The sequence below is a fragment of the Ixodes scapularis genome, unplaced genomic scaffold (assembly GCF_016920785.2).
Source record: "Ixodes scapularis isolate PalLabHiFi unplaced genomic scaffold, ASM1692078v2 PGA_scaffold10__122_contigs__length_95168666, whole genome shotgun sequence".
NCBI lineage: Eukaryota > Metazoa > Arthropoda > Arachnida > Ixodida > Ixodidae > Ixodes > Ixodes scapularis.
This window is the reverse complement of record NW_024609836.1, coordinates 94243417-94259842: the sequence shown is the minus strand read 5'-3', so window position 1 is coordinate 94259842 and position 16426 is coordinate 94243417. Positions and strand designations below refer to the sequence as shown.

The 16426-nt window shown below is 47.9% G+C and overlaps 1 protein-coding gene across 2 annotated transcripts in view; it reads left to right on the top strand.

Moving 5' to 3' along the window:
* The window catches only part of LOC8052993 (ATP-dependent RNA helicase TDRD9), a 70922-nt gene that overhangs the window by 11431 nt on the left and 43065 nt on the right, over nucleotides 1-16426 (top strand). For both annotated transcript variants that reach the window (XM_029979229.4, XM_029979230.4), the window contains 13 exons: nucleotides 437-595; nucleotides 1024-1127; nucleotides 2934-2995; nucleotides 3911-3968; nucleotides 4706-4790; nucleotides 6184-6241; nucleotides 8669-8773; nucleotides 9451-9548; nucleotides 10115-10246; nucleotides 11149-11311; nucleotides 11599-11662; nucleotides 13213-13276; nucleotides 14753-14857. In XM_029979229.4, coding sequence (XP_029835089.3) covers nucleotides 437-595; nucleotides 1024-1127; nucleotides 2934-2995; nucleotides 3911-3968; nucleotides 4706-4790; nucleotides 6184-6241; nucleotides 8669-8773; nucleotides 9451-9548; nucleotides 10115-10246; nucleotides 11149-11311; nucleotides 11599-11662; nucleotides 13213-13276; nucleotides 14753-14857 — 1257 coding nt within the window. The remainder of the gene's footprint in view (nucleotides 1-436; nucleotides 596-1023; nucleotides 1128-2933; nucleotides 2996-3910; nucleotides 3969-4705; nucleotides 4791-6183; nucleotides 6242-8668; nucleotides 8774-9450; nucleotides 9549-10114; nucleotides 10247-11148; nucleotides 11312-11598; nucleotides 11663-13212; nucleotides 13277-14752; nucleotides 14858-16426) is intronic.

Genomic DNA, 16426 nt, shown 5'->3' with positions numbered 1-16426 from the left:
TGATGCAGAACAAAACTAGGAACTTTTTGCAGGTCGGAACTGTTCCAGGGCTACCCGGCAGATGGCGCTTGTGTGCTATCTTGTAATCAATCACAAGTGGTTGCAATGCAGTCAGTCGCACACAAATCTCTGGACCAGCCTTAAAGCGGAAAATTCATTAGAGGAACTTAAAATTATGCAAGTTTGATTATGCTGACAAAGACCGGGGAATGCAAAATGTGTTTTGCACAAACTGCACACTTTTTTTTTATATACAATTTTAACGTTTTGTAACACTCATCCATGACACTCATTCACGGCGCTCGTTCACGGCGCTCTTTTATGACGGTTTTCTCGTAGAAAACTAACCATAAAGCACACTCCGCGTTAAAAGATGCGGCGCAGCTTTGGGGGACTAGACTTTTCCGCTGACGGCAGTTTGGCCCTGGCCGGACAGGTGATCCTGATGTCCGCCACGATTGACGTGACCTACTTTGCGGAGTACTTCTCGACGTCGTTCTTCAACAAGCTGGAGCCGGCCCCCGTCGTGGAGATCCCGGGCAAGATGATGGCAGTCAAGGAGTACTACATCAACAGCCTACGCACCCTGGGGGAGGTGAGTAGCACGTCCCGCCGCTCCGCAGCACCAGGTGCCGCCACGGCACTTGGGACACATCTCCAACGAGTCCATTTAGCGTCCCGTTCCGCCCGCGCGATGAAAGTGGTCCCGAATTGGCAACGTACGACGCCGCAAAGGTCGAAGCCTCCACGGATCGCCAAGCCAGAGAGCGACCTGCGACACAGTAGGGATTGCGACAGTGCGACACTTTTATGACTGTCAGAGACATGTTCCAGGCGCCACGGGTCTCGTGCGGGTACACTGACAGATGCGGTTAAATCTACTTTGTACGTAATCTCATACATAACCTTAGTTGAATCTACTTCGTATGTAATCTACCTTATACGTAATCTTCGTACATAATACAATAAATCTACTTCGTACGTAATCCAAGTGTGAGCCCATCTTGCCGTGTGTGGTTGCAGATTCCCCAGTTCGATGAGAACGACCCGTCCATTCCGCTGGAGTCGTTTGTGCTGGCCCATCGCCTCGTGAAGGCGTTCGACAAGCTCGAGGTGTCCGAGCAGACGTGAGTAACGTTTTGGTCGCGTCGCTGAGTCGAAAGTGTTATTTTTAATTTTTAGATGCGATGTGGGGAAGCTCGGGTGACGTCCATTTGCTCTGTCGTGGACAATTTTAACGTCTCGTAAGGACGGAAAGCCGTTTAATGTGATTCCAGGTAAAGCTTCTGACAACTGGCATTAATGAATTTAAAGGAGAGCTTTGGCAAAATTGCGATAGTCACTTATTTGCCTCAAAAGTACATTAATAGACGCATCCGAACTAACAACCCAAATCACAAATCAGTGTAATTTTTCTTCGCTAAGTTATTGAAGTTTAGAATTTGGTTCGAGAGGCCGAGATGCTCTACTGCCAACATTAAAAATGTGATGTCAGTTGTCAGTGCGGAGCTCAAGTTTGCTTCTTTTGCAGGGATAGTGGGCAAGTTGGCCCACTATCCTTCAATCAGAGCCAACCGGAGCTTGGCGTTCTGACGTCACCACACCCTTTGTAAAAAAAAAGCAGACAAACTTGCGCTTCGCATACGTGCGCAGTACTGCTGTTTCGCAGTGAGTTGCAAGAAGTTTGATGGAGTGAAGTGGTGGAGGCTAATTAAGTTTGCGCTAGCAAAACAAAGAAACGTGCGCGAAATAGCGTGTCGCCTAGACTTCCCACACGACTAGCAAGTTGTACAACGTCCGGCGTCACCCCACTAGAGAGGGCAGGAAAATTTGCACATTGGTTTTGGCATCCTCTTTAGTTGTCGTATCCTTAAAGGGTAGCTCCGGTCAAAATTCGATACAAAATAAATTACTTATATCGGTTTGCGGAGACTAAATACTAGCACTGCCAAAATATTACACTATTGTGAAACCGCTATCAACACTAAAACCAATATTAAAAATGCTACCACCAGCTATTCGGGGGGTCGAGGAGGTTACTTTTTGTACCGCCACTTCTTTCACTCTGTTTTTTTGCTGCATTTTCAGCTGTCCCAGCAGACGATTTCTGCTTGTTACGTTATGTTGTAGCGGGAAAAGTTTGTAAGTGCTCGTCGGCGATCGCTCACAAAGATTAATGACTCCCTGCTCACTCAAGTGCTGAAGGTGTCATTCACTCAGCGCCAACTTAAAATTATCTTCCAGCACTTCTGCAACGTGCATTGCACACCACCAAGCTTGTGGTTCTTCTCAGAAGATAAGTGGGGTCTCATTCGGAACCTGTGCCGAGCCTGCGTTCATCGTGGCAAGCTCGCTTTTTGGGCGGCAATGTCTGTTAACACTTGCTACAGATGTTCGATGTTCACACAGCATAACTGTAAAACAGCCGTAGCCTCTTACCTGACTGATCGGAACTACTCTTACGACTAGGCCAGTCGTACATTTGGTGGTACCACGATACGAGCTTTGCATCGTGCGATGGCCATGCGGCCAATCACAAGGGTTGCCATCGTGCTCGAGCGGGTAGTTTCGGTTTCGTCGTAGACCCCCCAAAACAAAGCTTTGAGATAGGATATCTACAAAACTACACAAGGCATCGAATAAAAAAAATTATTGCTCCTCGTAATTCAGGGACACTTCCTTCACTTAAAACAGTCGTAACCCTAAAATCGGGAAACTGTACCAGAGTTACCACTTAATAGCTATTCTGAATTTAGAGGTAATAAATAGCGTGCCAGAAGGAGTAAAGCCTGGGCATTTCGAAAATATGTTCAGATAGGGTAGCTCAAAAAACAGCCGGAGCTTTCCTCTGTGCACCAAGACGGCTCAAGTGTGGTGTTACTCTGAGGTGTATCTTGGGGCTCCACCTTTATCCCGTCTTGCTCGCACCGCAGGGACGGCACCCCCACAGAGAGGTTTGCTCCCGTGCGTGGCACCGTCTTGGTGTTCCTGCCAGGTAAGTGGCCGATCGACTCACAGTTGTTGCGGTAGAATCGCGAAGACCGTCGGAGCACAGCTGTGCGCGTGGCAAAGGAAAGTTGGCGTGGTTCTGTACTACCGTTCAGTTACCTCGAATTATGCTTTCTCGAGTGTCTTTGTGGGCACTTATTTGTCGCGTTTTAATAACTTCCACACATGCCTATCTCTCAAGCGTCACGCGACGAATCTACCAGTGGTTGTTTCAGAGTGCCGTTGTGCACTCTGAAACAACTACCGGTAGATGCGCGCGGCGCATCTACCAAATGCCGCCTTGGCTCCCTTTGGAGCCGCAAGGCGGCGTTTCACGTGCATCACAACAAAAAACGATGCTCCACGCGCGTCATCTTTTTAAGTAGGCGTTAGCCAAAGATTACCTTCGGTTCGCACCTGTTATTGTGTACACCCAAATGTAAGGCTACCTCGTTCTTTTTAATTTTTTTGCTTAGTGTAGTCATCTTGGCAGGCTTCTGTGGCACAGCAGGCTGTTGTGGCAGCTTTATAACTGAGTTGCTTTAGTAACGTTAATATCACCTGTACTTGGAAGTCAGGTATATCGAGCGTAGACTTCCGCAGAGGGCGTAGGTGGATTTCAAGATCCTACTGCTCAATCCACCTTGTTTCTCGGCACACAGCTGACGTCTTCACGAACCCTGGATGTCTTCTTTAGGCGCCGTGCACTCGTTCATCCGTTGCCTCAACCTCCACTTTGTGTGCAACTAGACGAAGAGCAGCTTTTTTTTCCGACGTTGGTCGTTGACACTGTGGAACCCTTCTTAGACTCGGTAGACTTGGGCAAACACAGCTTGTGCTGGAGTTTTTTATGAAAGTGTGCTTCCGAAACATTGCGTGTCTGTTGAGTCGCGATTGCTCAACAGTTCCATGTCTTGTGCAGGGTACGAAGAAATCTCAACCCTCACCGACATGTTGAGAGACGACGGTGTCTCACTGAGGTAGGTTAAGGCTGGAACTCCAGATTTCCATGTGTTTCATCCTAGAATTGGTGATGTAAGAAAGCATACCATCGACTTTTCTGCTGTAACGATGCCTCATACGCTGCGATCCACATTGACAAGCTCCAGAGTTTTTTTTGAAAATCTGCAATAGTACCAGTAATAACTGGTTAGAGAGCTGAGCACGGTTAGATGAAGAAAATCTTACTTGCAATTTTATACCTTCTACATATGCTTTTCTTTTTATAATGGGAATTTGCTTTAAGAAACCACTAAACTAAAAATTAAAAAAAAACGATGTGCTTTGATAGTATACACATATTACAAAATAAAATTCCCAGGAAAAACAAAGTTATTTTAGTGCAACGTCGCGAGTTCCATTTTTGCGATTTCAAATCACCTTTATAGTTCAGAGTAACTGACCGAAATAGGAGCAAATTTCGGAACTAATGTTGGAGTCTCGCACCGTAAATATTGTGCTGAAAACTTTTTTTTGTTTGTTTTTTTGTGTTACGTCAAGTCTGAGTAATTTGTATCATCGTGATGGGTCCCGGCTTCTGAAACGTTTCTGCACTAAACGGTTGGCCACCGGAGCATCTGGAAACGGGTTTGATGGCAATTCATTCGTAATCCTCCGTCCGTTTGGGATCAGTGGCGGCTTTTCGTCGAGCAGTGTCGGTTTGCCGATCGACCCCGACGACACCGTGCGTTGGTGCAATTCATCCTTCCTGCCGCAGGTGGACCGTCCTGCCACTACACTCGACCGTCACCCAGCAAGAGCAGCAGTCTGTCTTCCGGCCGCCCGAGAGAGGCTACCGAAAGGTCCGTGACCTCCGCCGGCGCCTCGGCGCCCCCGAGGATAGGTAGTTCGAAGGGGGTGGCTCCGGCGGATTTTTCGGGGTACCCGAACTAAACAGGTTTCTGGAACGTCCAGGCTTCGCTCTTTCCAGAATGCCATTCATTATCCCTAAGTTTGAAATGGCTACCGAGAAAACGGCAAATGATGGCGACGCCAAAACCAACGGGAAAGTTTTCTCGCACTCTCTGGCGAGGTGACGTCCGAAAAGCACAGTATTTAGCGCATGTTTTTGTTTCGGTGCAGTGAGGTTAAGGGGACACGCTGGTCTTGGAGGTTTCATCCTTATTGTTTGAAGGAACTCGTTGAAAATTCGCGAGCTTGTTCAGTTTTTCTTGCTGATTGCAAATATCTGGCCAGTTTTTCGGTCGGCAGTACAGTCCTCAAAATAATTAAAACTCACCTGCCCTTGTTTTTAGGAAGAATAGGGAAACATTTACTAAACAAAAAGTTATGTTTAATGCGTGACTAGATACTTTGAAGTATATAAAGAATACAGTGTTGGAAGTACTCTTGAGATTGAACATTAGTAATTTTACGACACATCGAAGGTCCTAGGCTTATAGTAAAGATTCTGCTCTCAACGTTGTATGCCTCGCATATTTAGCAACGTATTGCAAAAAAGTCAGCATCTGCTTTAGATGCTGAGATATCCCTCCTGCAAATCTGCAAGAAGTCCAAAATTTGTGCTTTGAGAAAATGCCTTTTTGGCATAAACTTCAGCCTGCGTAGATGTTAAAAATTGATATTGTAGCTCTACTATTGATCCACAGAATTATGAACTTGACAAAATAACTAACTTTTAAAATCACCATATAAAAAAAAATTTAGAAAATTTTTGGCACCAAAGATTTACGTCCCCCCTTAACCAGCAACCAGCTATACTGGCCCCATATTGTCCCGTATGGCATCACTGACGTCGCATTTTCAGTGTTGCTTGTAGAGCCTCTAAGATCTACATTAAAACATCTTAAAAAAAAAAAAATTATTGTTACTTGTAATTTGGGGTCCTATACTTTCATACACCACACAGAGTACTTCTTACAAGATGTGGTTGTCGGAGAAAGAAGCAACGCTTTTGGCATTTGAAGCATTTACCTCTTGATAAGATAACATATATCTAATCTAAAATGCACCTACATAAAACGTAATTCCTTACACAAAGGGAGAAATTAGATATGATCCGCAAGGAGCCAAACTTTTTTTTACTGGCATTCTTGACGTGAAAACGAGTATAGACCAGATATGTTCATTAATGTTTTGAACCAATTTTGAGGCAACGGTGACTGTCAAAATTTTGCCGGAGTGGTGGACATCTACGGATGGATGGATGGATGGACGGTTCGCTTCACGTTCCAGATCATCCTATCAACCAACATTGCGGAAAGCTCCATCACAGTGCCAGACATCAAGTATGGTGAGTCGAAATCACGAGATATTTGCTCGTCGCCATGTTTGACAAGTTAAACAGCTGATTGTTTGAGGAGCGACACTTTCCGTCGCCGCATTTTGGCGCCCCGGCAAGTGTTCAAAGACTGCTGTTCTTACTGTTCTTATCGAGACACCCTTAAAGGGGCGCTGGCAGGGCATTTAGGCTCGCCAAGGTTCTTTTTGTACGTGACATGAGAGCCCAACTACCGAGAGCACAATTTGCGGGTTGAAATTCGTTTCCTTTTTGTCTGATAACCGCCGATCGAGAGCTGGCCGGTCTAAGTCGCGCTCACTCTCTTCTTCATGGTCACGTGCCGTCTTCTATTTTTGACACGCACACATCAAATGTAATCAAATTTGCACGTCATCAAACGCACATATTCAGTATTAAAGATAGAAAGAAATATCAACCAGTACTTATTTTTTGTGGCTTCTAAAAAACTGCAAATACGTTGATTGAAAAAACAAAAATTGCGGTGGCTTAGCTCGGCTATGCCAGGATATACGTAGCGTGAGCTTATGCGCACAAAATGAGAGGCGCTATCAAGCGGCTCCGGTGCAGCGTCAGACTTGGCTACTGCGCAACGGAGGCGCACAGCTGGACACACGGCGGCGCCAGTGCGTCTGCCGCGGCGTCTGCCGGTTTGCACATTCCTCTGGAATGTGCAAACCGGCAAGGCGCGCGCGGCGGCGGTGGCGTCTCTGGCGCGCCAGCTGTGCGCCGTGTGACGTCACTGCTCCTCGCGGTCGCACAGCACGAAGCACAGCTCATTATGCGAGCCGCGCAAAACTGCTCAACCTCGGCCAGCGTAGCCCACGCTACAAAAAAGTTGCACAGAAAACCGGGAGCTTGCTGTGCATTCTCTGCATAATTCTCAACATGACTTCGTATCACTGGAGAACTGTTGTCGTGGTACCAGCGAATCTGTCTAGCTTTGCAAAAGAAATTGTTTACCCATCAAGGCCATTAGGGTTTATCCTGTACTACACGCCACACCACCAAGCTGATTCGTGCAAAGACATTGACGCCCCTTCTTGTAAGAGCTTGAAAAACACGCAAACGTCAAGCACGAATTGCTTGAATTCTGCATTTTCTGCGCGACGTGTGCATTTTTCGTCTGCTTTGCACAACCAGAAAAATGAAAAAAAAAAAGTGAAAGCCGTTCACAACTCCCTGTAACGCCGAATTGGAGCGCAGCTCTAGAAAAATGAAAAAAAAAAGTGAAAGCCGTTCACAACTCCCTGTAACGCCGAATTGGAGCGCAGCTCTTGAGGAGGAGGAGGAGGGAAGGGTACTGAGGGGAGGGTATATTCCTCCTCCTCCCTCGTGATCATGCCTGCTAGTCCTCCTCCCCTCCTCCTCCTCCACCCCCTCCCTCTCCTTCACCGCTTCCTCGTCCTTCAAGCTCCTCCCCTCGCCTCCCCCTCCTCCTCCTCCCCCCTCCTCCTCCTTGCCTCCCCCAAGGTCATGTGACCCCCTCCCCCGAGGTCACGTGACCCCCCCCGGACCATACTAGACAACAAGGGGAGGAGGAGAGGAGGGGGAGGGGCGCGGTTACGCCGACGCCGCACAGGCTGGAAACGGGTCATGTGACCCCCTCCCCCCAAGGTCACGTGACCCCCTCGGACCATAATGAGAGGAGGAGGAGGGGGAGGGGCGCTGTTACGCCGACGTTGCACAGGCTGGAAACGGGTCATGTGACCCCCTCTTCCCGAGGTCACGTGACCCCTCGGACCATACTAGATAATGAGGGGAGGAGGAGGAGGAGGAGGAGGAGGAGGAGGAGGAGGAGGAGGAGGAGGAGGAGGGGCGCGATTACGCCAACGGCGACGCTGACGCCGCTCAGGCTGGAAACGAGCCCCTAAAAGCTGCGCTCAAAACAAAAAGAAAAAAAAAAAGGAAAATGCAGTGGGTGTATTCACGTGACTTCCGGCAACTCTCTCCTCCTTTATATTTCTTCCTCCCCTGTCCAGTTTCAGTTTCGAGCTCTTGCAATCTCTTACGACGAAAGAACACACTGGCACGCCCGCGCCGTCTATGGAGTAACCCTGGGACTGCATTTCACGAGAGCGAACGTTTTGCGGTACTTGTGAGATCAAATGTAGTATTTATGACAAATGTTAGCTAATAGCATGGTCAAAAGTTTTTCGAGCAAAGAAAGAAGCAATGGTGCGTGAAAAGAAATGGGAAATGCACGGAAACGCAGTGTTCCACGGTTATTCGGTGGATGGTTCGAGTGTGTGAACCAGCTTTTAACTTGCGTTCCGAGGCCTCGACATTCTCACGGCTCAGCGTATTGCGCGGTTACGTTGGAAAGCACGGGTTGCGATTCTTAGGCAGGCTCTGACTGCGTGCGCAGATAAAGTAAAGTTCTGCGAGGCGACCTGACTCGAGGCCCCTCTGCTTTGACAGTGATCGACTTCTGCCTGACCAAGAGCCTCGTGTGCGACCCGGACACCAAGTACTCCTGCCTCAAGATGGAGTGGGCGTCCAAGGCCAACTGCAAGCAGAGGCAGGGTGAGTGGGAAGGAAAGAGCTTTCTGCAGACTACTTCCGGAAGAGGCTTTAAGAGACGCGTGACTACTGCCAATCAGTTCTGCCGTTTCAACGGAAATAAATGCGTCAAAAGCCTCCTACCCTTGACGATATCTTATTTTGCTGTGTTAGTAGTGTCGTCTGCCTGGGGCACACCAAACAATTCTTTCTGCTCTGCCAAGCTCTGCTACCGACAGGAGGGGGTCAGATTGCAATCTCAAATTTCGGTTCGACGAATATTAGGCTTAGGCGGACGTCGGCCCGTAGAGAAATTAGGTTTTTCTTTTGTATCCTTCGATCCAGGTAATGCCACGTGCCCAAACTCTCTTACTTTACGCCGCCGCTAGTGCCACTATCTCGCAGAGCTTCAGCCTTTTGCGACGCATAGTTTATTCGTGCTGGCTGAGAAAACCAGGTTTCATTTTCTCGATCTAGCTCGGTAGTTTTCTAGCCACAGTGGGCCACATCTATCTGCCGCACAGCTTCGTCGCACCTGACAAGCCACGTGCAGCGGCGTGGCTCCATCACACGTAATGAGAGCGTGGCAGTTTCGAACGCAACGAAGTGACACGCAGCAACGCGCATTCATCGCGGTGCAGCTGCTTGATATTGGAATTGCACGCACCACGCCAGAGGTCTCACAATGAGGTTTTTGGCAGGGCGCGCCGGTCGCGTGTCTGAGGGTCGCCTGTATCGAATGATACCGGAGGACTTCTACAACAACGTCCTTCCCAGCTACGGCATCCCCGAGATGAAGGTGAGCTGTTCTTCAATCCGTAAGGTGTCCGAGCTCGAGCAGCCTTTTCCCGTCTGTGCACGAAAGCTCGAAACCGAGACCTAGGGTAACATTACTTAGAATCGAGAACAAATTGGGTGAAAATAAATGCCTGTTTACACATACAATGCAACAATAACAATAACTCACCACCGACTAAGCACTTTCTCTGCTCTAGGATGCATCTTTGAACTGCATGGGGTGGGTTAACTTCCAAAAAATGAACAAGAAAGTTTTAAAAAAAAATTGTTGTAGCTGTTACGGCCACTATTCATCTCCTTAAGGATGATGGCACGGTCGCTGTTGCGTTCACTTGCTTTAGTTGCGAGTGGTTTCTGCCGATAGACCTAGTAGCAAAGTGATCTTGGTCGATCGAACATCGTCTTCAAGGTGTTCCAAGTGGAGCTAATGAAGACCCTAACAGGGCCATCTTTTAGTGTTTTTTTTTTTTTTTTTGCAAGAATCATGCCTCAAACCGAGATGGGCCATCTTTCGAGGGTCCTTTCGGGACATTATGGTAATGCCACTGGACGTGCTTCCGGTTTCAGCGCTGTCCGCTGGAGCTGACGGTGCTGAAGGTGAAGAAGCTGGACCTGGACGAGCCCAAGGCCATGCTTGCCCTGTGCCTGGACCCGCCGGACCTGGGAGACATCGAGCGTGCCATCCTGGTGCTCAAGGAGGCAAGTGCGCGCATCTAGGCGCGTCTGCTCCACAAGTAACCGGACTGAAGGTTTTGCGGCATTTGCGAGACCAAATGAGATGCGGTTGCCCGTAGCATCGTGAGCATTTTTCCAGGCCCACAATGAAAGAGTGATGCTTGAAAAAATCAGAAAGTACTTGCAGATTGTTTTGGGGCTGTCCAAAATAAGTGCAATAACTGAGTTTGTGGGACAAACTATAGAAGTTTGTTCCTAACTTAGATTTCTTGAAAAGTGGTTTAGCTTCCCTTTAAAACCCCTTAAAATCCCTCGCGACAAGAGGACACGCTGACGCCTTCTATCGGGTGGCAGTGGAACACCTGCAGTTTCCATACATTTCCTATTTCTCTCTGCGCATCATTCTTTCTTTGCTTGAAAAACTTTTGACATTGTTTTAAACCATCATTTTTCATAGAGAGCACATACATTTGGTCTCAGGAAATCCCACAAAACCTTTCCCTGTCCTCTGTTCAGCCCGAAGCTGAGACTGCGATGGGAGCTACGTGCCTGCTGGACCAATCGGCCGCCTCCCTTTTGTCACCTGACCTCTGTACATGGGTAGGGATGGGAGGGGGATGACGTGTAAAAGAGAGGCGGCTGGTTCAACTAGGATGTAGCTTCCTTCCACCGCAGTCTCGGCTTAGGGGTGAACGGAGTGAAGTGCGGTTTCAGGGACTTCATAGATGGCACCAACGTGCCTTTGTTTTTTCTCTCAAAAAAAAAAAAAAAAGATTCCAAAAACTGGGTTGGAAGCAAACACAAGTGTGTGAGCGGGCCTTTGCACGTTCGTGTGCGAACCAGCTTTGAACGCACCAGTCACACAATCCAGGCACCGTAGTTGTGCCTGCTCGGGCCTGCATTCAGATGCCCCCCTCTGTGCACAGGTGAGCGCCCTGACAATGGGGGCCATGGGCTCCTTCAGCCCCTACGACGGGGACCTTACCTTTGTGGGTAGGGTGATGGCCCAGCTGCCCCTGGACGTCCGCATCTCCAAGATGATCATCCTTGGCTTCGTCTTCGACTGCCTCGAAGACTGCATCATCATCGGCAAGTGGCCACCTGTCCTCTCGCCTTTCCTCACACCCGACCCCCACAGTCCGTGCCCGCGACTGTACTGCTGATCTGTAGTCCTGCGGCTGTTTTTTTACCATCCAGTCCATCCGTAGCTTTACGGCTGATTTGTTGTCATACGGCTGATCTGTTGCCCTGTGGCTGATCTGTAGCCCTATGGCTGATCTGTTGTCGTGCGGCTGATTTGCTGCTGTACGGCTAAACTGTTGCCGTACAACTAAGTTCTCAATGTACGATTGATTTTTCGCCTTCTCCCATTGCAGCGGCCTGCCTCTCCGTCCAGTCTATGTTCTCGAGGCCCTTCCAGAAGCTCATTGAGGCTTACAAGTGAGCCCCTTTCCCTTTTGTGTTTGTGACTTCCCGCGATTTCGGAACTAGATGAACTAGAGAAAACTGCCGAGTTGCCCAGTGGCACTGCAGTCTGTTCTGAAGATGCTCAGCCTCCAGCTCGTGCTCATTGACTTCTGTACTGCTTTGGCTGCACCTGTATCGATGTGTTATCAGAGTTAGAAAGCTTCCACTGGAGGTAGCGCTTCTGCTTCAAATCTTATATTGCAACTACATGTCTCTGTATGTAACAGTGCAGTGACATTCAAGACTTTTGAGTGAAATGGTATCACTCACCACTATGATCGTGCTACTAAGTGCTATTCACTCAGTAATATGGTTTCAATGAAATTAAGCTTAAGGTTTATTCACACGACGCATTTTTTCAACGTACAACGGTTTCACGAAACCAACGTTTTGAGCAATCGGCTAGTTTGCGTGTCGAGTTTGGCGCACGAAAGCTGCAACATTTTGGCTCGTGAGGATTTCGCTGAGCTTTGTCATCTGCACCAGAAATTGAGTGTTTCACAGCAAACGATATGAAGCATGTACGGACAGTTTGAAGAGACAGTTTGCTTTATTAGTATCAATCAATAAACTTTGTCGGATTTGGCTCACTCGGTTCACTAAGCCTGCCACTAAGGAAAGACTGCAAACGTCAAAGAACAGACAAATGATCTCGACGTATTTTGTAGTCTTGCACCTCTAATTGATCAGTTATCTCCAGTCATTATGTTTATATGCTGAGATTGCACTCGTTGCAGCTTTTAAGGAATTTGCATCACTCTGCCAGCCCATACGTCCAACCCGTACCACCCGTACGCACCGCTTCTCCGCTCATCGGTCACCCTCCGCCGTGTTTGTTTTCTTTTGTCAGCTTTGGCCCGGATACAAAAACAGCCAAAAATCGGCCTCTGAAAGTTCACTCCGCCTCGAAGGTCAGATGTCACAGCGATGACGAGCAGCCGTTGTCAGTGGCCGTGTTTCTTCTTCGGGTGATCGATGGGCCTTGGTAAAGTTTCAGCAAAATCTCTCTCCAAGAGCGAGGATAGTGAGCACCCTTTTCGTTTGAGCACGTCTCTATCTGTTGCGTTCAGGCGGTACACCTGTTTGCCCAAAACCTAGTTTCGCGACGCTGGACTCGCCAAAACACCGTGTGAATATACCCTTACACTGCTCCCATTGTGGGAGCAGAGCTTTAGGCATGCACCTTGCCTCCAACACCTTCATTGAGCCCAGTGTGCATGCAGGGAATTGCCTGCTCACAGAGATACTCTCAGTCGTGTACCTTCTGCTTTATTCTCCACTCAGATGAAAGGGAACAAAGGTACTAATTCTGTATGTCTCTATAAGCTGGAAATCTGATCGAGTGAGAGAAGACAGTGAGACCTGTCCATAGCTTGCTGTTTTATTGGGAGAATTATTTTTTAAACTGTTTATTATAATTAGGGTTTTTGACGAATACGTGGGCCTTCGATTTGATAACTGCCGTGGCATTACGACGCCAGTATCGCCGTTCGGTTTGTTTATGTTATTTTCGACGTCTCCAGGTCTCGACTTGCCTGGGCGGACGGATCCTTCAGCGACTGCCTCGCCATGCTCCAGGCTTACAAGGTTTGACTTAGTCCGCTGCTCTTGCGTTGGCTGCTTTGGTACAGATGCGCAGTGCGGACTGCTGCCCCACATGGGTAGAGAAAATGAGCGTTGGAACGGTGGGCTTACTTTATCCTAGTGGTTCTCGAACTGTGGTCCGCAGACCCTTGGTGTTTTTCAAGAGCTTTTGTGGGGCTCCACGCCAAATAAGAAAACAGTTATGAAAAAAAAAATAATGAAAAAAAAATTTTTATGTTGTTGCACAAGACCTGCCATGCAGAATGCATTGCGGCTCTGTGACGGCCAGAAGCTTGAAAATTGCTTCTTTACACTTGCACGTTTATTCATTCTCAATGCAGCGTCACTTGGAACACCCATCTTAAGCCCCAAATGAACACCCACACGGGTGTTTATATAGATAGAAAATAATTTAAATACCTCCTAATCATACGAATGAAGTCTAGAGACACAGTATGTATGTATCATTTGAGTACACTCCCCTCCCTAAACGTCCAATTTGTGCTCTTAGTCTTTACTGAATGAAGTTAAGTTTTTTAAATCTTGATGCTCCGAATGCACCATCTTCGGCCACCCCTGCACAAAACCCGAACCCAGTGTGTCGAGAAACTGATACTACATAGTCTTTTCAAGGGGCCAACGATTCACTTGCGCGGTAGCTTACCGCCAGCGAGCTCTGACATCTTGTGTACATTCTTCCGTCGTCGCATTCCCAAATAATGACAGGCAGTGGTACACGTTGGGCATCACGTTCATGGGCTGTCGAGCGTGTTCAGTGCGTGCGCAGTAGCTCTCTTCTGCGGAATACTAGACACGTGCCTACGGCCCGCTGACTCGGCATTTTTTACCTGGGTGATCAGCGTTGGAAAACTCTAGCAGTGATTTTCAACCACTGATGTTCCCACTGGGTGGGGGGGGGTGCTATGCGGAGGGCAAGTCGTCTGCATCTTGCGCAGGGGTTGCGGTGACGTCAGAATGACGCCGCGCTCTTATTGGCCGATTGAAAAAAATAGTGGGTAGACCTTGAAGCATCTAGCATTGAGATCTACCCACTATTTTTTTTCAATCGGCCAATAAGAGCTCGGCATCGTTTCGACGTCTCCGCAACCCCTGCGCAAGATGCAGACGACTTGCTCTCCGCATTGGATCTTTCCAGTGACAAAAGTGTAAATGGAGAAAACTAAATGCATGCAAACCAACTTTGAAGCTTCGAAGGGGAGAATAATCAACCCCACTCACTCAGTGCACAGGGTTTGGTTCATTTAGCTTTGTAAAAGAACCAGCATCAACAACAACAAAAAACTTGCACGGTTTGACTGGGATGGTCAAGGGCTTCAAGGACCCCAACAAGGTCTTCGGGGACCCTACCAAAGGGTGGCCTGCGGGTCCCCGTTTGAGATCCACTGGGTCACAGTTAGCCAGTTTTGTTGTGCAAACTCGGCTTTGCATCCTCGTGTGTGTGTGTGTGCGTTTTTTCAGCTGTGGCAAAAGTTTAAGCTGGAGGGCGCCTTCTCAAGACGCAACGGCGTGGACGAGAGGGCCTGGGCGAGGCAGAACTTCCTCCAGTACAAACGCCTGGTCGAGGCAAGTGGCGCCTTTTATTTTTCGGTGCATGTGTGGCTCCGGCAAGTCCCGGTTACTGACTCATAGATGCAGTGGAGTCGATTGCTGGGTAGACAGGGCGCTCAGCAGCGCTTTTGCGGTGGGAGGCGCTCATCACTGCAACGAATCGGCCATTCGTTGCTCTATTGATTGATTGCGAAACTAAAATAAGAAGCAAAAACCATGTTCATAAAATGGAACGCTAATGTTTTAGTTATGACTTTTGATGCCGTTGAGCTGGGTTGAGTGGCTTCCTAGCCGTTTGCAAAGACGAAGCCACTTAAAATCCAACATGCTGCAGACCCTCGGCCATGCCATACCGCTGTTCCCTACCGCAGTACCGGCAGTATCGCTCCCGCGGTAGGTTTTCCTTGAAAATTTAGGGTTTGCACATGCCATGTCGCTTGTTATGGCAAAGGATTGTAAGTTCTGCTTGCCTACCTTACATCCAGCAGTTGACAGTCCATCACTCGTCGTCGGCGCCTTCCAGGTAATCTAAACAGATGCAGCATTTTTCGCACTCGTTGACGCAATTGATCAATCATTTAAATAAAAAAAAAAAATAAAAAATTTACACTCACTTTTAAACGATTGTTGCTGTGCAGAAAAAAAAATAATAATACGCGCAGTATCTACGTTAGCAAGAAATGTTACAGTGAAGATGCAATGTGCGACACTGTCAGCGCGAACACGACATAATACTTTTCACTTAAAATGCTATCGGAGTGCACCAAATAAAAATCAAATAAAACTGTTAGTTCACCAAGTGACTGTTTATAAAGTTTCGCAGACTCGGGTCCAACATGGCACGAGAATATCTGTTTTCGCGATTAAAAAACACAATACAGTCATGTCTCGTTAATATGATTGATGTGCGCCCAGGCAACTCTGACTCGTTATGTTAAATACAGAAACCTAGAGTACAGACTACTATGGACAGCTAGTTTGGAAACAAAAATGGGTAAATAATTACATGTTTTCTTTTTAATTTTTAATGTGGTCTTTGGAAAGATGTAACACAAATGCAAAAGAGGAAAAAAAAATATTAGTGAAACAAAAAAGACTAGTGAACAGGGTGTCTAGCGACCGGGAAAACCGGAAATTGTCAGGGAAATTTTAGTTAGCGGGAAAAATCGGGGAATCGTCAGGGACATTGTCACAAAGTGAGCCCAGTCAGGGGAAGTGAGCCGGAAATGCCATTGAGTGCCCTGAGCAAAGACTTGAGGACTTGGGGGCAGAAGAATAGGCAATCAATTCTGCTTAGAGGGGAATGCGGGCCCTGCTCACCCCATGTAGGGTGCACTACCCGATGCAAAGGGAACAGCCGACAAATCCAGTCCAAGTATTGGATTGGATTGAGGGCACGACACTTGGCTCGATCCAGTTAGAGCTACTAGATTTAGTAACAAATGGGAAAGCCGCAGACCCCAATCCAAGCCTTAAGTCGAAAGTATCCGAAAGTGTGCATCTGGCGGCCATGCCGTCATGCTGCCATTCGGTTATTGATGTGTGTGGTTCAACGTCGTGTTTTCATCGTGTTTCCGGAAGTGG